This window comes from Aquarana catesbeiana, linkage group LG03 (assembly GCF_042186555.1).
Source record: "Aquarana catesbeiana isolate 2022-GZ linkage group LG03, ASM4218655v1, whole genome shotgun sequence".
Taxonomy (NCBI): domain Eukaryota; kingdom Metazoa; phylum Chordata; class Amphibia; order Anura; family Ranidae; genus Aquarana; species Aquarana catesbeiana.
The window spans coordinates 619,820,045-619,847,796 of record NC_133326.1 but is presented as its reverse complement, the minus strand read 5'-3'; the positions used below and the strand labels follow the sequence as shown (position 1 = coordinate 619,847,796).

Below are 27,752 nucleotides of genomic sequence, written 5' to 3'. Positions count from 1 at the left end.
AAAAAAAAAAACACCCTTCCTTACCCTATAGGTCTACTTTAATCATTAAAGAGGAAGTAAACCCGAAGGGGTTTTACTTCCTCTTTTGCTCTGTGCAAACCTTGCAAATTAAAAGCATAATGTGCTAGTATGCATCGCATACACCGCTCCTAAACTACTCCTGCCCATTGAAATCAATGGGGCAGCGCGGCAATAGTGCCGGCATAGCGCTGCTGTAACGGCGCTTTGCAGGCGGTTTTAACCCTTTTTCGGCTGCTAGCGGGGGTTAAAACCGCCCCGCTAGGAGCCAAATACCGCCGCTAAAACGACAGTAAAGCAGCGCTAAAAATAGCGCCGTTTTACCGCCAAAGCCCCAGTGTGAAAGGGGCCTTATTCTAGGCTTACCTATAGGTAAAAGTAAGACAAAAGGGTTTACAACCACTTTAACCAGTCCCTGGGTCTTTTTCTTCCTAAATCCCCTTGAATCCCAGAGTGTTTTCTTCGTCTCTTTGTGGGTCTTAGTTCTGCACATTATATCTTTACCGTCTGTAGTCTAGTACTAGATTATATATATATTTTTTTTTTTTTGGGGGGGGGGGGGCAGTGGGGGACCTTGATTTGGAAGAAAATTAGGAGACATATTTTTATTCAGATATAAAAACATAATCTTTCCCTAATTTGCACACCCCAAAATAAAATTACCAAAGTCTGTTGACGTGTAACATTAATGAGATTAAGTCGGGTTAAAAAGGGCACAAATTAGAATGGTGACTTTTTCACAGATTTGCTAAAAAGAGGAACATTGTTCTGTAATACACTTTTTGTAGGCAGAAGGTGTGCCGGCAGCACATATTAACAGGTTCTGGACAGCCTTACACACATTTACTGCGGCAAGGCGGCCTGGCTGCGCAAAATGACATACTTGTACGTCGTTTCGTGCAGTGGCCACTGGTGGCTGGTCATGCGCTGATTGGATAGAGATGGAGCCAATTGTCCGCCGACCACCCATGATCGTTCCCGCGAGAGGCAGAACGGCGATCTGCCTATGTAAACAAGGCAGATCGCAGTTCTGACAGGGGAGAAGGTGGAGATCTTGTGTTCCTGCGATGCAGGAACACCGTTCTGTCTTCACCCAGTCAGACCATCCCCCACACAGTTAGCAAGCACCCCCTAGGGACACACTTAATTAACCCTTTGATCGCCCCGATGTTAACTCCTTCCCAGCCAGTGTCATTAGTGCAGTAGCAGAGCACTGATCACTGTATTAGTGTCACTGGTTCTCAAAAAAAAGTGTCAAAAGTGTCAGTTAGGTGTCCAATTTGTCCGCCGCAATGTCACAGTCCTGAAAAAAACAAAACAAAAACGCTGATAGCCACCATTACTAGTAAAAAAAAAAAAAAAAATATCCCATAGTTTTCAGACACTATAACTTTTGCGCAAATCAATATACACTTTTTTTAATCAAAAATATACAGCTATATACATATTGGCCTAAATTGGTGAAGAAATTTAATCACTTTTTTTTTTTTTTTTTATATATATCGGATATGTTTTATAGCTGAAAAATAAAAAAATATTTTTTTTCTTCAAAATTGTCGCTCTTTTTTGTTTATAGCCCAAAAAATAAAAACCACAGGAGGTGACCAATACCACCAAAAGAAAGCTCTATTTGTGGGGAAAAAAATACATCAATTTTATTTGGGTACAGCGTCGCACGACCGTGCAATTGTCAGTTAAAAGAATGCAAAAAATGGCCTAGTCAGGAAGGGGGGCAGGGGGAGGGTAAATCTTCCAGGGCTGATGTGGTTAATCTCCGCATGCGTGCTCAGTATGGGGATAAAGTTCTCTCCTGTGGACTAGTTTATGAGTGGGAGGTTATGGAACACCCAGCTTACAGTCCGGATTTAGCTCCACCTGATTTCCACTTTTCTGGACCGTTCAAAGACGCTTTAAGGGGAAGAAGATTTTCATGCGATAATGATGTGAAAGCAGCGGTGTGTCAGTGGCTACGCACTCAATCAAAACATAATTTGCTGATGGCATTAAAAAATTGGTACGATACTGGGAAAATGCATTGCAAAGGAAGGTGATTATGTAGAAAAGTGATGTCGTTTGTTTTTGAAATTCTTAATAAATTAATAAAGAGAGTTTATATATTATAAATATATATTTTTTCCTTTTTTATAGGTGATGACATTATCTCCGTTTTCAGGGGCTTAAAGAGATGGTGGTGGCGAAAAAGCCTTACACCGATTTTCCCAGTGAATGGCTGTGCAGGAAGTGGGGGGGGTGGGGTCCATGTCAGCACAAGTCTGACCATCAAAGAATAGGCAGGCATTTTCTCCCAGCACAGATAGAAAACTGACCACACTGGGAAGAATGTGCATCTATGTCTAATGTAGTCAGTTTTTATAGGAAAGCAGAGGGACTGGCAAGATCACCAGGTTCTTCACACAAAGAAAGCAATAAAAACAGGACAAGATACTTTTTAACACAAGTACATGGTACAGCAGGCACATATCAGGAATATGAAACATTGGGGTAACATATTCTTTAAGAGCCGAGAGAATTCCTGCAGATAAGTTTTTTTTGTTATGTACTTGCATGGATAAAAACCATGGTTAAATTAGCATTTTATCGCATTTTATTTCCATAACTTACACCTAAATATTGTAACACAACCAGCCAATGAGAGGTAGGTGCAGAGGCAAGCAGGCATCTAGTCAATGCAAGTGAAATTTGTCCCTCCTTTATCAAGAGATTTGCAAGACATCTTGACCATGTAGTCATTAAAGCGTTTGAAAATCCAACATTTCATATTCCTGATATGTGCCTGCTGTACCATGTACTTGTATGAAAAAGTATCCTATTCTCTGTGTTCCTGCCAGTACCTCTGCTTTCCTATTAAAAACTGACCACACTAAACAGGTGAACGGTCCGTTCTCTAGCTATGCTAGGAACCCCGTCTGCTCTCCTCTGATGATCAGACTTATCCTGACATCCCCCCCCCCCCCCCCGCACAGCCTTTCACTGAAAAGATCCGTGTGCTGCAGCTTCTCCTCCCCCAGCTCTTGCAGCTGAGAACAGAGATTACGTAATCACTTTTTTTTTTTATATCTATAGTTACACAAAGATTTTGCATTTATTTCTATTTTAAACTGAATGGGATGTTTTACAATATGAGGATTTACATACATTTTAAAGCTGTCTGCAACAGACCTGGCAGCAATTTTCACAGGAATAAAATAATACATATTTAAAAAATGGTCTAAGTCCAGTTCTTACCATCTCTTTGCACTCTCCGGTTTTGGTAAATCAGCCCCAATGTTACTGCAAAATCTGGTGCAGCTCTGCATAGAAACTAATCAGCTTCCAGGTTTTATTCTCAAAGCTTAATTGAACAAGTTGAAATTAGAAGCCGATTGGCTGCCATGCACAGCTGCACCAGATTTTGCATTTGCCAGTTTTAGTAAATGAACCCCACAGTGTGTGTGCTACCACAATACACATTAAAAGACATTGGTGCCTTGAGTTGCTACTTATTCTGAATAGCACCCTAACTCAACCTGCTGACAGATTTCCATCGCGGCCCACCAACTTCTAAAAACAGTGCATGCACATAGAGGGACATTACCGGTACTCCTCATCTGCACTGCGTTTTCCTGCAACATTCTTGAGAACACCACCAACCTAGCATTACTTCACATTTATTAAATAAGAAACCCAAATAAGCCTTATTTTAACTAAAAACAGGAAGTCTAATGAGTTAAAATGTTTCCCAGTTTAATTTACTGTTTGATAAGGGCGTAAGCTATGGGAAATTTCTCTCTTCAAAAGGACCTTGCTGCGTTTTTATCTGGCTGGAGTCCATTATATAAATAACCAATCTAGTGTGCGTTTCCTTTCCCACAGAAGATGTGAAACATTAGCAGACACATTTGCTTAAAGTAGAACTCTCTCTCGATCAGCATTGACTATTTTTAATCCTTATGCTGCTAGCATTAGTAAATATATTAGGAAAGTATAGCAATATTTGCTTGTTTAAAAAAAAAAAAAAAATCTACATTTCTTCAATTACTTCTTGGTTTCCATGTCCAGACATCCCAGGAGTCTTCAGGAGGGGAGGAGGGGTTTTCTCAGCTAAGCACACCCTCTTGCCTGCGTGCCTGAACTAAAGACAGATAGATTCCAGAAGTAAATGTTACACGAGTCATCTGCCCTTCGTCAAGATGTCCATGGCCAGAAATGCCAGGTGGTGTTTTTCAAAGTGATTTCTCAACAAAATAAAGCATGGATAGATGGGAGAGTTTGCTTTGAATATTAAAATTAATTCAATAGCATTTTGGTTTGTGATGCTCAAATGAAGTGTAGTTCCATTTTTTCCATTTACCAACTTATACCCATTCATTCCATTACTTCTTGTTTCAGATTTAATAACCATGCATCTGCCTCTGAAGAGTGAGCAGAGACTCGCAAAACGCCTCAGGCACCATCGATGCTCTCTATGTGTTTATACTGCTGGGTACTTTTGTTGCGAGCATCATTGCTCATACATTGTTTTAATTATGTATGTACAACTTTCTACCTCTTATCATGTATGTTATCTACTGATTCAGCAATTTCACAATGTATTTGTTGTTGTTCAACGAATGTGTATGAAGTGCAATGAATTGATATTTGTTTTTTGCCTTGCTGTTAACTTGGCCACTATGCCGGGCAACGCACAATTATTGCTGTTCCCACTTGGTAATACAGCATTTGTAACCAATAAATTGATTTTATTACATTTTCTTGTGAACGTATGCCGAATCTCTCCCACCTCACTCAAAGTCGCAGGGCTATCTGTCCTTTCTTGTGTAATTTAGGGATGGAGGTGGTAGAGTGGTCTTTCCAGAGCTTAACCCCCTTTCTCTATGTAACCCGGGTGGAAGACACCCAATCAGCCCAAAATTTGCTCTGTTCTGACTGCTGGCCACCGTTCACCACTACATCAAGTGCATCATTATTATTTTCTGCCCAGTTGGCTCTGGCTATTGTCACCTTGGGGGCTCACTGTGGGCTTATTGGTTCCCCCTCGCCCTTTGCCTCGATGTTGGCGCTGTCTGTCCAGCTCGGGGGCTGCATTGTGCACAAGGGAGGTGCTTCTGACCTCCTACTGTCCTCGCCTGCCCTTTTGGACTAGCGTGGCCACCTGCACTTTGTTTTCCACGCCCACACTGTGACGTCCCCCGACTTCACAGTTGTGGGCTGTGTGGAACATCACGGACGGAGGGATGGTGTTTGCGTCTGCACACCCCCCATGACGGCTGACGTCACCGACGCCAGTTCGTCACATTCTGTAGATGACGCTGGGGGCGGAGCTTCTGGATCCGCCATGGGGATATCCGGTTGTTCGGCACGGCTGCAGTTCGCATTCAAGGTTTGTTGGTCTGGTGCAGTGGTCACAGGTCTGGAAATGCACCATTCATGCTTGGGGTTGCTCAAACTTTTTGCAGGTATTACATCCACCTCTCCATACTCACTGTGTGGGTGGCACTATTCCCCCATATACAACAGAGTTTGTTGATTCATTTTATTGGTATTCACTCACATATTTTACTGTTTTTTGTTTCTTATTTCAGTCATTGCATCCCCCTTAGCCTCCCAGCCCACACTACCTGTCGCCATGACTGGGTATACACATTACATACCTGTTCGATCAGTCAACCATATACATACATATACGCACATGGAACACAATAGGCTTTGCTCTTTTACACACTAGTATGCTAATTTCAATCATTCTAATTCACCATCTTATGCTTAAACTGTGTTTCCATTTTTTATAGGGCCATGGGAGAGGTGCCCCTCGCGTGTCCCACTTCTGCCTCTCAGCCTTAAAGGAATGGGTTTTTTTCCCCCCTCTTAGGCAAAATGTCTTTTTTTTTTTTTTTTTTTTGCTTTTAAAAAGGTAAATGAGAAATCTGAAGTCTTTTTGACATGAAGATCTCTCAATAAAGAGGACCTGTCATGCTTATTTCTATTACAAGGGATATTTCTTTGTAATAGAAGTAAAATTGATCAAAAAATAAATACATAAATTTAAAAAAAGGGACGGTGTAAAAATAATAAGTAAAAAAAAAAAAAAAATATAAAGTGCCCCGTCCCTCCGAACTCGCCGCAGAAGCGACTGCATACATAAGTCGGGCCTACATATATAAATGGTGTTCAAACCACACATGGGAGGTATCGCCGCGATCGTTAGAGCAAGAGCAATAATTCTTGCACTAGACCCCTCTGTACCTCTGAACAGGTAACCCGTAAAAATGTTTAAAGCATCGCCTATGGAGATTTAAGTACCGTAGTTTATCACACATTCCACAAGCGTACTCAATGTTAAAGCATGTTAGGTATCCATTTACTCGGCGTAACATCCTCTTTCACATTATAGAAAAAAAAAAAATTAACTGGCTAACGTTACTGTTTTGTTTTTTAATTCATTAAAACTTTTTTTTTTAAATGCGTTTAACCACTTAAGGACCAGCCTCGTTTTGGATTTTAGGTGTTTACATGTTTAAAACAGGTTTTTTTGCTAGAAAATTACTTTGAACCCCCAAACATTATACATTGTTTTTTTTCTAACACCCTAGGGAATAAAATGGCGGTCAATGCAATACTTTTTTTCGCACCGTATTTGCGCAGCGGTCTTATAAGCGCACTTTTTTTGGAAAAAATTCACTTTTTTCAATATAAAAATAAGACAACAGTAGAGTTAGCCCAATTTTTTTTTATATTGTGAAATATAATGTTACGCCAAGTAAATTGATAGCCAACATGTCACGCTTCAAAACTGAGCCCGCTCGTGGAATGGCGTCAAACTTTTACCCTTAAAAATCTCCATAGGCGACGTTTAAAAAATTCTTTAGGTTGCATGTTTTGAGTTACAGAGGAGGTCTAGGGCTAGAATTATTGCTCTATCACTCTACCGGTCGCGGCGATGTGTGGTTTGACCACCGTTTTCATACGTGGCCGCTACTCACGTATGCATTCGCTTCTGCGCACGAGCTCGTCAGGACGGGGCGCTTTAAAAAAAAAATTTATTTTTTTTTCTTATTTATTTTACTTTATTTTTTTTTCACTGTTTTTAAAAAAAAAAAAAAATTGGATCACTTTTATTCCTATTACAAGGAATGTAAACATCCCTTGTAAGAGAAAAAAGCATGACAGGTCCTCTTAAATATGAGATCTGGGGTCAAAAAGTCCTCAGATCTCATATTTGGACTTATATGCAAAAAAAAAAATAAAAATTGTCATTTGAAAAAATTACAACATAAAAATATGCCTTTAAGACCTATGGGCGGAGCTGACGTTATGACATCGCTTCCGCCCTCCTATGGTATGGAGACGGGTGGGGGCCATCTTCCCCTCATTCGTCTCCATACCACAGACGGGAAAGGTCCCGATCGCCTCCGCCGCTACCGACGGCTCCGGTAAGTGGAGGAGGGCGTGGGAGAGCAGCGGGTGGCACCTCTCCCGCCGCCGATAACGGTGATCTCTCAGCGAATCCGCCGCAGACAAATGCCATTTTATTCTCTAGGGACTCTGCTAAAATAATAATATATATAATGTTTGGGGGTTCTAAGTAATTTTCTAGCAAAAAATACTGATTTTTACTTGTAAACAACAACAAATGTCAGAAAAAGGTCTGGTCTTAATGTGGTTAAGCAGTGCAAGGAGTGATAGTGATGAAAACAACACTTATAAACCCACAGCAACCAAGACAAAGTTTACTATGATGACTGCTCTTTAGTTGCTATGGGTTACACACATTCCACATCCCCTTTTTACATAGGAAGGCCTCGCTGAAGAAGTCTCCATTTGGCGCTAAATAAATCCTGTATAATAATAATAATTATTAAAAAACAAAAAAAACAAACAATGAAAAACAAAAAACAACAAAAAGAGTGAAAACACACTGATAGAAACCACAAGACAACCATGACCCAAGATGTCTGTGATAGTAATCTTATGCAGGTCATGATATATCTATAGTACGAGTTTTTCACATTCAACTGGACCTGTTGTGTAATGTTGAAGACATTACGTAGCTTATCCAATCCACTTCTTCAGTAAAGCTTTTAGAATTGAAGAAGTGGCTTGGATAAGCTACGTCATGTCTTTTTACATTACAGGACAAATCCAGTTGAATGTGACCAACTACTACTAGACATGACCCAGAACTTCAACTGATCTTCATAAAGCGACTTCACACATCTAAACCCTAAAAGGGTCGAATGTTTTGGCCACACAGTACCAGCAAAATTCCAATAATCAATTTTCTACTTCAGGCGAAATAAAGGAAGAAGTATCTGACGAGTCTCTCTGAGTCATTGAATCATTTTTAGTAATAAGGCCCTTTTCACATTAGTCTGAGAAGAACGTGGTTGCTTTCAGTGTATGTTTTGGATGATGGGTATTTCTGCTTTCAGAACATAAGTGCCTTTGTTGTATATAAACAATGTCACTGCCCATTATGGAACTTCACTTAAAGCTGAACTCAGGGCATAAGAACTTTAAATTTAAAGTGATTGTAAAGTCAAATGTTTTAAAAATAAACAAGCATGTTATATTTACCTGCTCTGTGCAATGGAAATGCACAGAGCAGCCCCGATCCTCCTCTTCTCAGGTCCCCCGCCGGCACTCCTGGCCCCCCTATTCTTTTTTTTTTTTTTTTTTTTGTAATCTTTATTTTACTATTATGCTAAAAGCATACATTTTCATACAATAAAATAAGATAACAAGGACAACATAAGATACAGAGACCACAACACATGTGAATCACAGCAAATAGCACAAAGCACCACTGCTCAAATGATAGCCACAGGGGCATGCTAAGTATCCTGAACATGAAAACAAGCATGTCACCCTCTAAACTTGGGGTCAGATTGTTGGTGGGTGCGTCTCTATGAGGGGGATGGTAATTATCAGGGGGGGCTGGCTCTAATGTCAAAAGCCTCCAAGGTCAACAGCTTAATGGGCCCCACTAAGAGAAGCATCCAGCAAGAACAAGCCCAGAAACATCAGGACAGCGACCCCATCAATCTGAGTATTAAAATGCATGGCGTATATGTGGCATGTAAGACCATAACACACATGGGTGGGGTATAGTAGCAATAAAAAAAGGGGGTGGAAGGAAGCAAAACAGAGGGGGATGGGGACAAAGAAGGGCATGTATGCCCGGGAGGGGGAGAACAGCGAGTACCTCAGTGAGAAAGTAAATCCTTGAAACAAGAAAATGTATCTGTTCCGTATGTAAGGTTATTACATAAAAAAAAAAAAAAACGTAAAAGACAAATACCAACCAGATCAGAATATATGTTAATAAATACATCAGGACATGAGTGGCAAAACTGTTACCAAAAACCAGGGATATAGCATAAGAGCATGCGGCAGGGTCATAGGCAGCCACGAGACCAGCAATTCTCACATATGGGGAATACTATAACAAAAAAGCTATGACGATCCAAAGGCCCTGGACATATAGCGCATCCAATGGCCCAGACTGAATACAAATTTACTATAGCGATGGCTCCTCCTCTTCTCGGTGTGCCACCATAGGAAGCCCTTCCTAGTGTGCCACATCGGCGGGCTCGATCCCAAGCTGCGCTGCCTGCATCCATACACACCTTGTCTCAGGATGTGACTGACAGAAGCAGGAGCCTATGGCTCACGCTGCCTCAGCAAAGCCTGAGAGAGAGTGGGGAGCACTGCTAGAGATGGGCACAGCACTGCAACGAATGAGGCAAGTATAAGGGGGCATAATGTTACCTAAAAATTTTTTACCTAATGCAGGAAATAGTAAAAAAAAAAAAAAAAAAAAAGGCTTAGGCTTTAGAACCACTTTAAAAATATTCTTTAACCCCTTAATGACATAGGGTAAAACAAATCACGCCTGAACTCAATTTTGCAACCTTGAGAAAAAGATACAAATGTAGCTCTCTCCATTCAAAAAAACAGGGGCGGGCTTAACAATCACTGTTCTCTGTGATAGCCAATCACAGCAATCAAATGATGGGGCACCCCCATTCCTGATTGTTAGTAGGAGCTCTCAGTGAGAGCTCAAGCTCTGTGCTGGGAGCACACTGTGGAGTGCACTCTCAACATAAACACAGTGGCACATATATGCAGCCCCCACAGAAGACGACTCCCCCCTGTGAGGCCACATATACCCGTACAAGGGTTAACAGGCACATAGGATAAAAAATCCACTTGGTGTGTACCCAAATGCCCTTACAAATGCAGATATTACCTTGTAAAAATAATAGTGACATCACTGTGATGCACACAGACAGCACAGTTGAGGGAGGGACCCAGCAGGCCCACCCACTACAGGCTACTTGCAGAAAACTACAGGAGGGGGTGAAGACCAGACCAGTCACCCTGCACAAGAAGAGAGAGAGCAGCAGTGACCAGTCTGTATTACAGGAAGCTCCTGCACAGAGGTAATGTTTTACACTGGATTACTACACTGATCTAGTAGACATAAAAGAGTCATGTGGTATTGAATCTTGGTTTGCTTTTTGTATTTGCTTATACTGGAGTTCAGTTTAAAACCTGTAAGTGTTTATGGATTCTGTTCAGAATATGAAACAATTGATTCAATTTATTAAAAGGCACCTCTGCTTCCTATTGCTCAGATACATCCTGGCATGCATTTGTGAATTTGGTTACTTACCAGATACTGTAAGGTGCCCACAAAGGAGGTGCACAAACTGCCCTGGTCCAGTTCCTTGGCATATCCCAGGTCTATTATCTTATGAATCAGCTAGAAATAAAAAAAATATATACATATAACAGCTGACAAAAAATAGAATTATTTTGATTCTTTGAAAAATGTATTCTGCCCTTGGAGGACTTTAATGCTTCTGAGGTGAACAGTAAAATTAACATATTATAATAGTATAATACCAGTTCTTGTATATTGGTATTCTCCATAAGGGATAGTGTGCATGGTTATTTTGAATCGGTGTTGCTGTTAGAGATTACTAAAAACGCCCCATGCCCAAGCGATAGCTCCCGTTTGTGACACCTTCAGCAAGCACTTGACAAGCTTTTTTGATACTTGTCAGCAACAAGCTGGGGTTTATTTACCAAAATTGGAGAGTGCACAATCAGGTTCACTTCTGCATGGAAACCAATCAGCTTCCAGATTTTATAGCCAAAGCTTAATTGAACAAGCTGAGGTTAGAAGCCGATTGGTTTTTATGTAGAAGTGAGCCTAATTTTAAACTCTCCAGCATTAGTAAATAAACCCCACTACGTCAGCCATTCCTCCAGAATCATACAAAGACAACAACAACAGAGACCTATGCAATGCAATGCAAAGTAGGGCTGAAACGAACGATTATTTTCATAATCAATTAGTTGGCCGATTACTGTTTCGATTAATCGATTAATAACATCAAAAGAAAGTGTGGTGTGTAATTTAGTTAATATGTAAAAGTTTTTTTTTTAAAAAAAAAAGGTAATTTATTCTTAAATATCTCTATGCAGTGGTGAATATAAATAACCAACTATATGGTTAGGGAGCAAAATCTCTAATCCACTCTGAGAATAACAGACAGAAGAGAGATACTGTATATACTATTAGAGGAGATATACTGTATATACTATTAGAGGAGATATACTGTATATACTATTAAAGGGTGAATCTGGTAAATATCAGACTCAGAGATCCAATTTTTGTATTAAAAAGAAACAAACAATGTCTTCCTTCAAAAAAAAAAAAAAAAAAGTAATTTTAAGAACGTTCGTTTGATTTCTAATCGTTAGTGGGGTCAAATCGACGTTCATTTACAACCACAGTGACGGGAAAATTTGGAAATAACAGAAAACTTCTTGGTCAAAGGAATTTTCAGACAGTGTATGTGGTTTTCGTTCAGAGATTACATTCATTTTAAATAGAAATGTTAAAAGCAAGTGAAAATTTCAAACAACATTCTTTCATTCAGCGAATGTATAAAGATTTTTCGTCTGAATATTCTCGTCTGAAAATCGATCGATGTGGCCAGCATAAGGCTCGGTACACACCTATGCAGTTTGCTTGTGATCTGTTTCTGCAGTGCTTTTTGATTTTTGCGCACGTGATTTTGCTGCAATTTGTGTTTTTGCATTTTTTTTGGCCAATTTTTTGTTGGGCAGATTAAAAAACACAAATTTCTGCAAAAACGCATTACATGCTTTTCTGCAGCTTCTCCATTAAAGTATATTGAACCAAAAAAGCATTGTTTTGCGTTAAAAAAAGTCTCTGACCCTTTCCAAACAAGGCAGTGGCTGAAAAAAGCATAGATGTGAACGTGTCCCATAGGAAACCATGTAAATGAACTGTAGTATGTTTCTGCAAAAAGCACCAAAAAACACACATACTGTAGATATGAACCAGGTCTAAAACGTTTAGTAAAATAACGGGGTTAAATAAAATGAGCCCTTTATAGTACAAAAAAAGCAGATAATCACTACTGTAAGGGGTTCATTTTTTTACTGTAGAACTGTGAAAGTAATATCTACAGTAGCGATTATTTGCTCTTTTTGTACTATAAAGGGCTCATTTTAGTTTTTTAACCCCATTATGTTACTGGCCGATTAATTGATTATGAAAATAGTATTTTCATAATCGATTAGTTGCCGATTAATCGATTAGTTGTTTCAGCCCTGATGCAAAGTATCCACAGACTTTCATAGTGCCGCTTGCAGCATCCAAATCACAGCAATCCAAAGCAATGGAAATGCACATGTGAATGACTACTAATATTAATTTACAAGTTAAACATTAAACACAGCATTTGGGAAGCGTTTTCATTTCTTTCAATCGCTTACCAAACACCTGTGAACACACGTTAAAAGTACCCCTATAGGTGAAATTCCCCTTCATGATCAGCTAAGCACTGTGCCACGTCAACCTACCCTGCTCTCCCCTTGCTGCAGCACAATGTTTTCTGGCTTCAGATCTCTGTGGATTATTCTGTTCTCATGGAGATATCGAAGAGCTGAAGCTGTAAAAATAAATAAATAAGCAGAAAATGTGTAATACTGCAATAGTAATAAAAAGGAAAAAAAAAAAAAAAAAAAAAAAAAAGAAGGAAGAATCACACAAGTGTGCACAGGTTTACCATTCTGCCCTACTTCAAGAACGGACAAGGATTAAACTATATCCTATTCAGGGATGTCATGAGAATGCTAGTGCTTTTCTATTTAGTTATCTATATTATTCTGTTTGCAAATGGGAACTGTCACCCATATGTAGTTGTGGCATGTGCTTTACCATGTGCACACAAAACAGCACAAGTGCCTCATGGAAAGCACACCGAGAAATATATTTATAAAACCCAAAATTTAAGTTGTCACCACAGTGAGATAAGAAAATATGAGAGAAAGTCTTTCAGTGTAGACACTCGTTCCAGTGACAGTTGTCTAAAGTGGGATTTTTGCATTTTGGAGATCTTCGTGGAATGCCTTCAGGACAGGATAAGAACGGTAATCTCTCCAGATGGACACAGGTATTTTATCCAAATTTACAAAAAAAGTTCTGTCTACTCCCATAAGAACCGGCATGTGACCCACATGAACCTTGCATAAATGTTTTTGCCCTTTCACTATATTTAAGGTGATCACAGAGTCCATCAAAGTATAAATAGATATATAGAATGCTAGAAGGATATACGAAGCAACTCACAGACGGGATGCTTTGTAGTAGCATGAGGAAAATTTGTTTTAGGCTTCAAAGGTGCAAAGACCCGCACTTCTGTGTCCAGAGCTGTGCATCTGTCCCTGTACAGATCTAAACACCGGCATGTGCAAGAAAACCCCTGAAATCACTGCGTCCGTCCAGGCTGTAATGGATTTTGACAGGCTGGCTGCAGTAACAAACACCTGTCATTTCACAAGACCCATCCACACAAGTCTATACGCCTAGAAAATAATGGCTTATTTTATGTATGACCTGCAGTTCCCAGTTTACTTAACCCGCTGGCCCTGTAAGGGGTTTGGCATTCCAGGAGGAGGGTGGGGCAGGGCCTGTGACCACTATGGTTGGCTGTCATGCGTTGGAAAACTCCCGATCACAAGAAGCGATCAGGAGCTTTTCCTGAGCCGCCAGTCACTGTGTCAGGAGGGCGCGCGCTCTCAGCACAGCTCTATCGGCCCTAATGCATGCAAATATGCGGCCCGATGGCGCTAAGGCCTGGGCACCAAGAGTGGCGCCTAGGGGTTAAAGTGGTAGTAAAGTTAGGTGGATGATTTTTACCTACAGGTAAGCCTAGAATAAGGATTACCTGTAGGTACAGTAAATATCTCCTAAACATGCACTGTTTAGGAGATATTTACTTTAGCAGCAGGCGCTGACGTCACCGGAGCATGCACACTGCGCCCGGAAGGAAGACTGGGTGCAGATGGAAGCTCCTACATTGGTGACAGTGCGCCGCTGGAGGGCCTCAATTTCTGGTAAGTCCGTAATAATGTGCTAATATGCAGTGCTTACTAGTACATTATGACTTAAAAATAATTGTGTGTGGACCTCTGCGCTACTATCCAATGGCACATGTACTGCCGTGTACTGAAAGTGTTGCTGCAAAATCTATAGTGTACACATACATGTTCAAAATATATTATATAAATTCCCCAAGCATAATGTATCGAGGCATTTTGCCGAGATCCATAACAGCAATCCGACAGAAATGACATTTTGGAGCATAGAACGTTATCACAAATCATGGAGAGGGAATCACAAAATTAGAAGCTTAAGCCAAAAGGAATCCCAGTGGATTCATAAAATGAATACATTAGCACCCAATGGGTTAAACATAGATTTCGACCTAAATTGCTTCATTAGTGATTATTGATTTGTGTATACACTATACCATCGCTTTATTAGCATATATGGATTGGTTTATCTATTATATTCTATGTTTTGTAAACCTTGTGCGAAATTTCCGGTATACCGATATTCCAGCTCTATTTCATTTTGGACCACTCAAAACCAGAGATTTATCTTTTAATTATAATTATTTAAGTAATCCTCAGTGATCTTCCAATAATATAAGATATTCGGACCCCATACAGAAGGATTTTTGTTAAACACCGGCTGCATACAGCAACAGGTAATTTATATTATGTAGACGTTGATGCTCCTACAGGATAATAGCATTCACACTTTTTTTACAAAGAATCTCTATTGAAATAGGATCACTGTCTTAGTATGTTAGTACTTACACAAGGTCTAAACAAGCAGGCTTTTATGCCGCTAGGTACGTTAAATAATAATGAGTTTTATATTTTTATAATTTCATGTATTTATATTAAAAAATGTTATTCATGAAAGAAATTATTTTAACAGAAATTTTTTCTTGACATTTCAACATTCTTAAGATACCTGTATCGCCACTACAGGCAACCACAATATTGTATTTTTATTCCACATTATTATCTGCTGTGGATTGCTAGTTATAATGAAACCCAAGGCTAATTGAATTTTAACCACAAGATGGCAGCACTCATATAAATATTCATATAGATGGAAACAGTTTGGTGAATACATTTTTATAATAAAGGTATCTTCCTCGTTGAAACAAATAAGAATGATATAAATCCTCTATTAAATACATTAAGGTCGATAAACTATCTTCATATAGATCGCTCAAAACAGCGCACACATATTCATACTGTTTCCATCAACCCAGACTACACAAACATGGCGTCCCAGCCACTTCCTGTTATTCACTATAAAGGAGCTAAGGTTTTAGCCAATCAGATTCCCTGAGGAAGTCACGAGGTCACGTGACGTAACGCGTAGGAACCCGGAAGCGTAATACTAACAGCTAAACACTCTGCAACCCTCTTTGCTGACACTGCGTACCGGAAGTCTCGTACTCGGTGACGGCGGTACACCACCACATACTGTACTATCGCAGGCACTATATTATGCAGAGTGCGCTGTATAGTTTAAATTTTTTAATAAACCTTCGTTTTTTATATTACACTATGGGAGGCCCCCTTGGTTTTTCCTTCTGTCTTTTTGACACAAGCCCCATGAATCGGAGCTTAATTCAGTGAGGATCCAGCACGGACATCCATCCATCCAAAGCCAGCTAACATCATCCGGCAAGATTCGGAACATCCCATTTCACCAGCACTCAGCACTGTATACAAGGTTTTGTTTTAAGTCTCTAAAGAGCACTGAAGATACTTTGCACACTGAAGATGTAAATTTGGATATTGAAATTTTTTTATTTTTTTTTTTATTATTTACTACTTGTGGAGTATGAGTTTTCCAAGTCACGGTATTTTTCCCACAATCACCATTCAATATTTTTCAAAATGTTTTTGAATTAATTTACCTTTAAACTTCATTGGCACTAATTATTGTTTTAACGAGGTCATGTTTAGGAATTAATGGTTATTGGCACTTTGAATTATTTTTGGTGTTTTGCGCGAAATCACTTATATACTGATTACATTATGACTTAAACCGCCCAGGGCCCATTTTTTTGTTTTCTTTGCAGTTTACTACCGCTTTAAGTCAGCTCAATGAGCAATAAATGCCAATTGGCTTGCTGTAGTTTGTAGGTGGCTTTTTCCTAAATAAGCCAGTAGCTGTATACATTGAGAACGATACTCACAAATATCAGTCAGGAGAGTAAGGATCGCTCCTTCTTTCAGTCCACAACAATTTTCATATTGATTCAAGTGCTATATAGAAGTAAAAATCAATCAATGCAAGAAAAATACAGGAAAATTAAAGTTTTTTCCACTGCCTACATACTGAAAGTTATTATACACTCTGCTACATCACATGTTTGATGTGGGCAGGCTACACCCTGTAGTATGTTCAGCAAGCACAATTTCAATTATGAAGACATCTACTATTGTCATCTGCAGCCTAAAGACTGACAGACTGATCTAGAATGATCTGTGCACAGTACACATAAACTGATGAGATGTCATTTTTCTAGCACAGGAAAAAAAATGGAAGCTCCAGACTAGCTGCTATGACCAAGCAACACAAAAGTAGCAACTGCTCCAATCAATTTATAATTAGCCTTTTAAAATAAGGTGCACATGGAAAGGCCAGGTATGCATGGAGTGAGCCCATTTCTTTTTAACCACTTCAATAAACGGCACCACCTTTCTGTCCAGGCCGATTTTCAGCTTTCAGTGCGGTCATATTTTAAATGACAAATTGCACGATCATACAACACTGTACCCAGAAGGAATTGTTAACATTGTTTTCACACAAATAGAGCTTTCCTTCTGGTGGTATTTAATCACCACTGGGGTTTTTATTTTTTGCAAAACAAAAAAATTTTAATTTTTGAAAAAAAAAAAAAAAAAAAAACCACGAGGTTTTCTTCACTTGTGTTTTAAAATTTTGCAATAAATAGTCTTTCTTCATAAATTTTGGTCAAAATGCATTTTGCTACATTTCTTTGGTGAAAATAACCCAAATCAGTGATTATTTAGTCTGTAGGAAAGTTATACAGTCCACAAACTATCATATATATTTGTAAAGTGATCAATCCTGATGTACTGACGGCCCATCTCATTTCTTGAGTCCCCAAAACGCCAGGACAGTACAAGTAAACTACACGTGTGCAATACCATGTTGCATGCACATGGAACAGAGGGACCTTGATGAGGCAGTATGGTTTCCACATATGATTGCAAATGTATGCAACAAAACCCTTTCTGATGCAAATTGTTAAAACAATGTATTTTTTTTATGCTGGTTAGCTAGTATAAGTGTTGGGAAATTTTGCATTGTATGTTTGCTATGAGCAATTGCAATAAAAATTCTCAACTTCAGTGCTGATACAAGGGATAGTGTGTTATCGACTAAATTTACAAGCACAAGTGTCCTAGCAAGTATTTGATGACATACATTTTCTAATAAATAGGTATATGTAAGCTACATATTGTATTACCTACCTTGCGCAAGTCTCCTCCCAAGCAGAACTCCATCGCCAGAAGAGGAAGATCATTGGGTGCCAGTTTCTGTAAACCTTCAGGCACCTCACGGGCAGAAACCACATTCTTGTGATTCAGTCTGAAACATATATACAGTAGTAATATATAGTAAACTAGATATATGGATCAAAGAAAAGGAAACACACAAAACTGTGCAAGAGATCTCTCTCTCTATTCTATATATATATATATATATATATGAAACGAGAAAGAAGACATTCACCACACACATATGGCTATACTAGCCCTATTAGTAGCTTTGCCAGTTGGAACTCCATTGCTTTGTGCACACCAATCAAAACATGTCAGCCATGGGTGGAGCATCAGGGAAAGGAGAGGAGTTGATTTTAAGAAGGTGTAAACCTTGATCACCTAGCAATGTGAATTTCAGTAATTGAAGATGTTTTCATTTTGAATACCAAATCATGTGCTAGCAGTATAGTTTGTCGATTTTTGAGGAAAATAATGAACTTAATCAATTTTGGAATAAGGCTGTAACATAACAAAAATGTGGAATACTGTCCACATGCACTGTATCTGCAGCATGATTAAGATCTGAATCCCAAGCAAGTAGCTCCCCCATTCTGGCACCCTAAGCTGCCTTATGCTCACGCCGGCCATGGCTGTGCTCTCTCTTAGGCTGGGTTCACACCTATGCGAATTGGATGTGGGTTTCTCCGCATCCAATTCGCATGACAGGAGATTGTGACCGGCTCTCTATAGAGCCGGTTCACATATATCGGCTGCGGAGCGGCTTGCACTGATTTGTCCCTGAAACAGAGAACAGAGAAGCACCGGACCACTTCTGCAAGCCGCATCCGTCAGAGGTGTGAACCCAGCCTTAAGGAAAATGTATTTTTCACTGTGAAACGAAATGTACATATTATCCGCTCAAAATTGATATTTCAGCTTTGCAGGACACCCATCATGCATATATTTCAAGTCTAACAGGAACTACAATGACAACATATGCTCACCAATTTTAAGGCAGCTTTGGACCCCCAGTGGTTGTTGTGCAATTTTTTTTTACATATGTACTGTACATACTGTATGTGTTTATACATATTCACATATATACAATGCTAATATTTTGGAACTTCTGCACAGCCCTTGTTATAGAATAAATAAATATAAATAAAAACAAAATACAGTGTAGCACAGCCAAAAACAAATACAAATGAATCAAGTCCAAATAATACAAAATTCCACCGTTGTGTAACTTTCAGTGACAGTTCATAAATTTCCAGTGACTACCACCTCTAGCTGGAATGCCTGCTCAACTCCAAAAGTTAACTCCATTAGCGAGTCACACACGCCTGTGATTGAGTCCCTCGGGAAAAAAAAACACTCCTCCTCCTGGTGTTCCTGGACAAGACAGACCTCATCCTGGGTTTTTCACATTTGTATGCGACTATTTTATCCCTGAGTTATAGTTTTAATAAATGTTATTAGCAGAGAACACTATGGTTTGCCTTTGTTTTATATGGCCACACATGACTGAATGAGATCCTGGGAGGAGGTCTGAGCTGTCTAGATGCACTGTGATGAGGATTCATGTTCCCGAAAAACCCAGAGCGATATTACACTAAGCATGTGTGGCTCTACAGTGGGTTCTACATAGTGAGAACCCAGGAGGAGGTCTGTCTTGTCCAAGAACACCAAGAGGAGGAGTTGTTTTCTCCGAGGGACTCAAATCAGGCATGTGAGACTCTGTAGTGGGGTCAACTTTTGGAGGGGAGCAGGCATTCCAGCTAGAGGTGGTGGTCACTGAAGTCACTGGAAATTTATGAACTGTCACTGAAAGTTGCACAACGGTAAAATTTTGATTTATTTGTATTAGGTTGCGCTACACTATATTTTGTTTTTTTTTTTTCATATACTGAGAGTCACATGTGGATACACTCTGTAGTGTTGTGGGCAGCAATCACGTTAAGCCCATCCATAGGTTAATTACATTGATTAGTTCATTTATATTTTTATATTATATTGAATATTGTGCCGATTATATATATTTTTTTCACTTGTTATAGCATAGGTACAGACATAACTGCAAGGAAATCTCATCAACAAGAAAAGCTAAGCTGCTGCTTTAGCCCCCAGGAGCCCATCCAGAACTCAAATGTATTTTATATTCCACTTTTTTTTATGTTTTCGGGCCCTTATCACTGATTGCTTCTTGCCTACTGAAGCAAAAGAGTTGGAATGATTTAATTCTTTTGAAAAAAATATATTCACACAACTCAAAACTTCATATTTGCCAAACTTTGACAAGTATGGTAAGAGATGAGAAACTGAAGCCAATCTCACTTTTTCATAATCTGAATTTCTAAGCACCATCTCTCTTTATTCTTAGGACTCAGCTCCTGTCGACATTGTTTGATGGCCACTTCTTCACCAGTTTCCTGTGAAAAAATACAAAGTAGAGGAGATCAGAAATAAACAAAGGGAGAGAGTAGGGCAAAAAAAACGAGATGGAAGAAATGACCACCACAACCGGATATAATTAGCAGAGCTCCAGAAGGTAAGAAAAAAAAAAAAGTGAGAGCAAAGAATGGGAGGAGGTCACTGCATTCACTTTGTCCACTGTGATGGTAGGTTCTCCACCTCTCCTACCCCATTTTCCCTCCCTCCTTTTTTATCCTCTCCCTTCTCCTTTCTCTTCTTCCTTCTGCCCGATCTCCAATTCTAATCCCTCATACTGTATGGATCATCGTGCCCTAGATGTGTTTTGTCTGTACTGCGGCACGCAATAATCCATTGTTGTGAGTTCCTTTTTATTCTCCTACTAGTCTGCAAAATCATGGGTTTCCACCTGTTAACTAATTTGATTTGTATTTTGTAGTCAAGACACACTCGGTGGTGAATATTTTTGTTCCATGAGAACATGTCTTGAGACCCAGGCCCAGTTCATACTGGTGTGGTGCAGGAACCACAAGTGTTTCGGACAGGAATCGCACCGCATTTCTGTTAACCACTTCAGCCCCCGGAAGATTTTACCCTCTTCCTAACCAGAGCGATTGCGATTCGGCACTACGTCGCTTTAACTGACAATTGCGCGGTCGCGTGACGTTGCACCCAAACAAAATTGACATCCTTTTTTCCCCACAATTAGAGCTTTCTTTTGGTGGTATTTGATCACCTCTGCGGTTTTTATTTTTTGCACTATAAAAAAAAAAAAAAAAAAAAAAAAAAGGAAGGAAGAGCGACAATTTTGAAAAAAAAAAAAAAAAAAAAAAAAAAAAACCCAATATTTTTTTACTTTTTGCTATAATAAACATCCCCCAAAAAATATATAAAAAAACTATTTTTTTCCTCAGTTTAGGCCGATATGATTTCTTCTACATATTTTTGGTAAAAAAAAAAAACAATAATAGCAGTAAGCGAATATTGATTGGTTTGCGCAAAAGTTATAGCGTCTACAATAGTTTTATGGCATTTTTATTATTATTATTATTATTTTTTTTTTTTTTTTACTAGTAATGGGGGCGATCTGCGATTTTTATTGGGACTGCGACATCATGGCGGACACGTCAGACAATTTTGACACATTTTTGGGACCACTGGTATTTTTACAGTGATCAGTGCTATAAAATTGCATTGATTACTGTAAAAATGTCACTGGCAATGAAGGGGTTAAGTGTGTCCTAGTGTGTGTTCTAACTCAAGTAGGGGTGGGACTGTGCAGGGGAGATGACAGATCGCTGGTCATACTCTGTGGCCACAGGGCGAAGCGACGTTACATACATACATGGTCGTTTCGCCCAGCCGTGCCATTCTGCCTCAGTACAACTGCGGCGGATGGTTGGCAAGTGGATAAAGAAAGAAAAATAGGTGGAAAAGATAACCATAGGACACGAGCAGAGCAGGAGATCAGTAGAGGATAGAGCCTTATTTACACAGAGTTTGATGGCCACTTGCACATGCAAACATGCTGGATGCAAACATTTGCTGCAGGTTTGATCTACCACAGGTGATTGCTGAATTTCTGAATACATGCAAACCGATGCAAATGGCTGAAGGTTCTGTCAGCCTCTCACTGCGTTGTATAGAGCTTCCAGTCTGCAGATGTTTGCGTAAACCCCACTGAGTCTCCTGCAGGAATTGGCAGCATGCCCCTAATCGCAAGAGTGAATAAGTTGTAAACGTTAAAGCCGGACATAGACTCAGCAGGGACCGGCCGAGATTCTAACCATGTATGGACAGGCTGAAAGTACCCAAGTTGATGGATCGATCAACTTGGGTACAACCAGCCTGTCAGGTTTTACATGCGGTTATTGCCAGCAGCTATTGTAGCCGCGGTGGGGGAAGCCATCCCTACTGGGAGAACACAATAGCTCCGCAGGAGGGAATCCCCCCATCAAAACAGTCAGAATCGACTGACTGTGTTATTGGGGGAATCTATGGTCGGTTTAAGGCTGGGTTTTGTGGTGAATGGTGTGATTTTATCCAAAAGACGCATGAAATATAGTATGGGACTAAAAAAAAAAAAATCTGAAAAATGTTGGCACATTTGTCCCTACCTTATTATGCCAGCGAAGGACATAACCAAATCCCCCGGTCCCCAGACGCTCCTTCATCTCCCAGGGTCCACAGGTCTGTGTTTGTGAAGGCGGAGGCCAGCTGGTCCTACACTGGGGCACATCCTAAAAATAAAATGATACCAATAATACTGTTGGTACAGCAGAGAAACAATATTAACATACACGTGCAATACCAGTAGGATTCAACCACACAGAGAAAAAAAAAGGCAGTTTGGTAGACAATGGCGTAACTAGAACCTTGAGGGCTGCGATGCAAAAAACCATTAAGGGCCCCCCTGACCCCCAGCCAGGGCACTTCCCTCCGAGCCGGGTGGTGGAAAGCCAGAGCCCAGTCACAATTATGACCTTTGTGACCCTGGGAGTTCTGCCACAGATGCCAGTGTAGTTTTTTTTTTTTTTTTTTACAAGGTGGTTGTAACTTTAAGCGCAAGTACATAAGTGCACACACTGGCTGAAATGTTTCGCTATATAAGTAATAAGTCCACAAATGGTTCAACGGTTAATCATGGCAGATCAATGGCGGCTGCTGTCCTCAGAGAGCTGGCTCTGTGCTTAGGCAAGAATGTCGTAGTCAGAGTCTCTGGTGCAATTTCTACGCAATCGGCAAAACTGGCTTTGAGGGATGTTAATGACCCACCTGGGATGGTGGCAGCTATCGTAGTGTATAAAAGAATTGCCTGCAGTGGGTTTGGCGATCAAGAAAGTAAATGGTTGGACTTGTTTATAGGGAAAACAGAGACAGAACTCCCAATCCCTAAATAACAGACCAAAAAAATAAAGAGGGAGATAGGACTCTCTCTAATAAAATGGGATTTTAAAGGGGAGAAAATGTGTCTGTTAACAGTGAGCCAATCCAGCGATGGTTAATATAAAAGTATACATTTTTATTTAAACATATTTAAATATACATTACAGAGTTTGCAATCAAACATCAGGATGACCATGCAATAGCTCGTGTTCAGAGAATATATATGATAGCCAGCCAACATGTTTCGCATATACTTTGCTTCGTCAGGGCATTAGGGACATAATTGATTTTCTCTAGATTGCATACAAAATATAAAGTAATTATTATAATTATCAATACATTTCGGCCATAGATAAATAAATACAAACCATGAAAAAGAGTACATAATAAGAAAAATAGTTGTGCTCACCTAGTCTATTGCAAGTAGGAAAGACAAAAAAGTAGCCACCTCCAAAACCAAGTGCCCTCTAGTACATCACCCGGAGCAAAAAACCCATGGGTGCCAGATCCCAATGGGTAGTGCCGACAAGTGGATTGGACCATGCAGAGTGGTCCAATCCTGACATTTGATTGCAAACTCTGTAATGTATATTTTAAATATGTTTATATAAAAATGTATACTTTTATATTAACCATCGCTGGATTGGCTCACTGTTAACAGACACATTTTCTCCCCTTTAAAATCCCATTTTATTAGAGAGAGTCCTATCTCCCTCTTTATTTTTTTGGTCTGCAGTGGGTTTGATAAAATTCTTTGCGTATATTATTCCGTTGTCATGACAGAGTTCAAGATCTAGAAATGCTAGTGTATTGGGATCAGCCACATGAGTATAAGCCCAGGGTGTTGAGATTGCAATATTGCACGAAAGTAACAATGTCAAGAGTGCTGTCCCAGATGATTACTATGTCGTCGATATATCGACCATAGTACATTATGTGGGCGGCAAAGGGGTGGTCAGCTGCCAGATACAAGTTTTCCCAGTATCCCATCATAAGGTTGGCGTAACTGGGGGCAAAATTGGCCCACATAGCTTTGCCATTGATCGGTAGGTAGTGCGTGCCTTCTGACTCAAGATAGTTGTGGTTAAGGAAGAATGTTAGGGCCTCAAATGATAAAATGGGCTTGCCGTGAGTTGGTATGAGGGTCGTTGGCCATAAAGTGTTCAATGGCACGTACTCCTACATCAAGAGGAATGGATGTGTACAGAGATGACACATCCAGGGACAGCCACCAATAGCTATCTTCCCATTGGTACGGTTTAAGCATGTCTAGTAGATGGGGTCCATTGCTGCTACTATTGGATAACGTCACTAGTGGCTTCTCTATATACATTGACCAATATCTCCAACCTCTGGCAAAAAACCTCCCCTCATATATACGTGATGGACTGCAGCCTCCCATCTCTGCATAGAAAAACGGATCCGGGTCTGAGGCTTCCCTAAGTACCACTGACACACAGATGAGCCTTTGTATTTCCTGTTTACTGTAAGTGTGATTTTATCTGTGCCATTAAAAGCTGTCTTTAATACTACACTAAGGTGGTGCTTCTTTATTTATTTTTTTTTTTTTTACAATATTTGTTTCTTAATTTTTACCATTTTCTTTAGGATCCCAGTTGGGGGGCTTTGGTGAGATATCAGGGGTCTAAACAGACCTCTGATGTTGCACCTTTGAGTAAGAGAAAGAAAAGAGGACACAGCCCTCAATCTCCTTCTCTGCAACTTCAGCAGCACAGAATGAATGGACAGGAATTGCTCTGTACAGAGCTTCCCGTTCAATCACAAACTGAAGCCTTAGTAAACACAGTTTACTATGTTTCAGTTATGAATGGACAGAGTCATTGATCAGTACGGATCACTGACTCTCCATTCATTCAGAAAAGGAAGGGGCCGGAAAATTACACATTTACTGGCCCCTTACCCATTTTCCATCCTGACAGCAGCTGGTGGAAGAGGGGAGGCAGAGCTGCGGGGGATGAGGTGGGGGGGGGGGGGCAAGGAAAGAGCACAGGGGGGCTGCAGAAAGAATCTGGATAGGAGAAGCGGTGGGGATGGCTGCATATAGAGGAACAGATCTCTCCATTTTCCTCCTGCAGCTGCTAAATGCTGGCTTCTCCTCCTTTCCCTCCAGCAGGCATTTAGTGGCTGCAGGGGATCAGCTCCTTTATATGCAACTGCCCCAACCTCTCCTCCTATCTAGGCCTACAAGGGGGGCCGCATGGGACCTCTGCAGCATGAGGTCAGGTCGCAAATTGCGATCCCTGTAGGTACACCCCTGATGGTAGAAAAAAAAAAAAGGTTTACATTTTTTCTCAAAATAGCCAAAAATGAAAAACGCCTGTAAACGAAACACAAGCTACAGAGGAATCCACTGAATCTCAAGATCTGGGGCACAGAAGAATCCCAACACCCAGGAAACAGAGGAATCTAAAGACATGGAATCTCAACACCCGGGGCACCAAGGAATCCCAACGCCGGGGGGAACAGAGGAGTGAATCCCAACGCCCGGGGGGAACAGAGGAGTGAATCCCAACGCCCGGGGGGAACAGAGGAGTGAATCCCAACGCCCGGGGGGAACAGAGGAGTGAATCCCAACGCCCGGGGGGAACAGAGGAGTGAATCCCAACGCCCGGGGGGAACAGAGGAGTGAATCCCAACGCCCGGGGGGAACAGAGGAGTGAATCCCAACGCCCGGGGGGAACAGAGGAGTGAATCCCAACGCCCGGGGGGAACAGAGGAGTGAATCCCAACGCCCGGGGGGAACAGAGGAGTGAATCCCAACGCCCGGGGGAACAGAGGAGTGAATCCCAACGCCCGGGGGAACAGAGGAGTGAATCCCAACGCCCGGGGGAACAGAGGAGTGAATCCCAACGCCCGGGGGAACAGAGGAGTGAATCCCAACGCCCGGGGGAACAGAGGAGTGAATCCCAACGCCCGGGGGAACAGAGGAGTGAATCCCAACGCCCGGGGGAACAGAGGAGTGAATCCCAACGCCCGGGGGAACAGAGGAGTGAATCCCAACGCCCGAGGGAACAGAGGAGTGAATCCCAACGCCCGGGGGGAACAGAGGAGTGAATCCCAACGCCCGGGGGAACAGAGGAGTGAATCCCAACGCCCGGGGGAACAGAGGAGTGAATCCCAACGCCCGGGGGAACAGAGGAGTGAATCCCAACGCCCGGGGGAACAGAGGAGTGAATCCCAACGCCCGGGGGAACAGAGGAGTGAATCCCAACGCCCGGGGGAACAGAGGAGTGAATCCCAACGCCCGGGGGAACAGAGGAGTGAATCCCAACGCCCGGGGGAACAGAGGAGTGAATCCCAACGCCCGAGGGAACAGAGGAGTGAATCCCAACGCCAAGGGGGAACAGAGGAATCTAATAACACTGAATCTCAAGATCTGGGGCACAGAGGAATCTGAAGACTCCCAGCAGCTCCCATGACACACAGCCATCATGTGTTGTGGATCGGAATGTGCAGCCCAATGACAGCTGTACAGGGGGGGGGGGGGGGGGCCATTGTGCGAGGGATCGGTGTACCTGGCCGGGAACATTTCTATGGACACAGACCCGGGCCTGATCAGCTGTGACACACAGAGAGGTGGAGAGATGACACTTCGTACCTGGTGTGTCATGTGCGGGGTTCAGCCTGGACTCTCCGCAGCCTCCGGTGTACCGTACAGCCCCCTCCCCCACTCTTCTCTCCCGGACACCGGACCGTACAGCGATGTGAGCTTCCCTCCCTGCACTTCCTCGTTCACTTCCTGGTCTGACGTCATGGGGGGCGGGGCCTAGCGTTAAAGGAGCCCAGAGGTGTGCAGAGCCATAGACGTGCAGTGGGAGGGGAAGGTCTGGGGGGGTCTATAGATGGTGCTGTGCAGCTGTCATCCTCCCTTCACTACAGGACACAAGTCAGTGGCCCATCCACACCCTTCACTCATGTCGTGTTATGGCAGACCATTGTTTTCAATAGGTTTCCAATGCACTAGAACAAACATAAAAACAAAGACCGGTGTCCTGAGTATCAGGAGGTGCACATAGCTCCCAACTGTCCTTGATTCCGAGGGACTGTCCCTGATTTGGAGCAATGTCCCTCTATCCCTCTTTCCTCTTCATCTGTCCCTCACTTTAGTCTGATCTATATAATTGTATATAAAATGCACTTTTTTTTCTTTCAAAAAGTGTTTCCAGTGCTAAACCTTTCATCCAAATCCTAAATTGCTGCATTTGTACATTTAAAAAACAATATAAAGGAATAGTAGTGGTAAAAAAAAGCCCTCGTGGAATTAATTAACCTTTTTCTTTTGGTTAATTCTCCTTTAAGGGGGCGTGGCAGGGGGTGTGTCCTATGCCTACATACCTTTGTTAGTAGGTGTCCCTCATTCCCTTCTCAGAATGTTGGGAGGTATGGGTGCGTCTGAGTATGCACGGCTAATGCTCCTATAAGAGTTTTGTGAAGATAGACGGAGAAATTCTGGACAGCCGCACACC

The 27,752-nt window shown here is 41.2% G+C and overlaps 1 protein-coding gene across 1 annotated transcript in view; it reads right to left on the bottom strand.

The window, feature by feature from the left end:
• IKBKB (inhibitor of nuclear factor kappa B kinase subunit beta) overlaps window positions 1-27,053 on the bottom strand; it is a 73,123-nt gene extending 46,070 nt beyond the window's left edge. The window contains exons 1-7 of the mRNA XM_073622322.1: window positions 26,885-27,053; window positions 22,497-22,619; window positions 20,284-20,378; window positions 17,938-18,055; window positions 16,632-16,701; window positions 12,922-13,010; window positions 10,694-10,783 (exon numbers count right to left, since the gene is read on the bottom strand). Of these exons, the coding sequence (XP_073478423.1) occupies window positions 10,694-10,783; window positions 12,922-13,010; window positions 16,632-16,701; window positions 17,938-18,055; window positions 20,284-20,378; window positions 22,497-22,619; window positions 26,885-26,896 (597 nt within the window). The 5' untranslated portion in view covers window positions 26,897-27,053. The remainder of the gene's footprint in view (window positions 1-10,693; window positions 10,784-12,921; window positions 13,011-16,631; window positions 16,702-17,937; window positions 18,056-20,283; window positions 20,379-22,496; window positions 22,620-26,884) is intronic.
• Window positions 27,054-27,752: the final 699 nt, after the last annotated feature.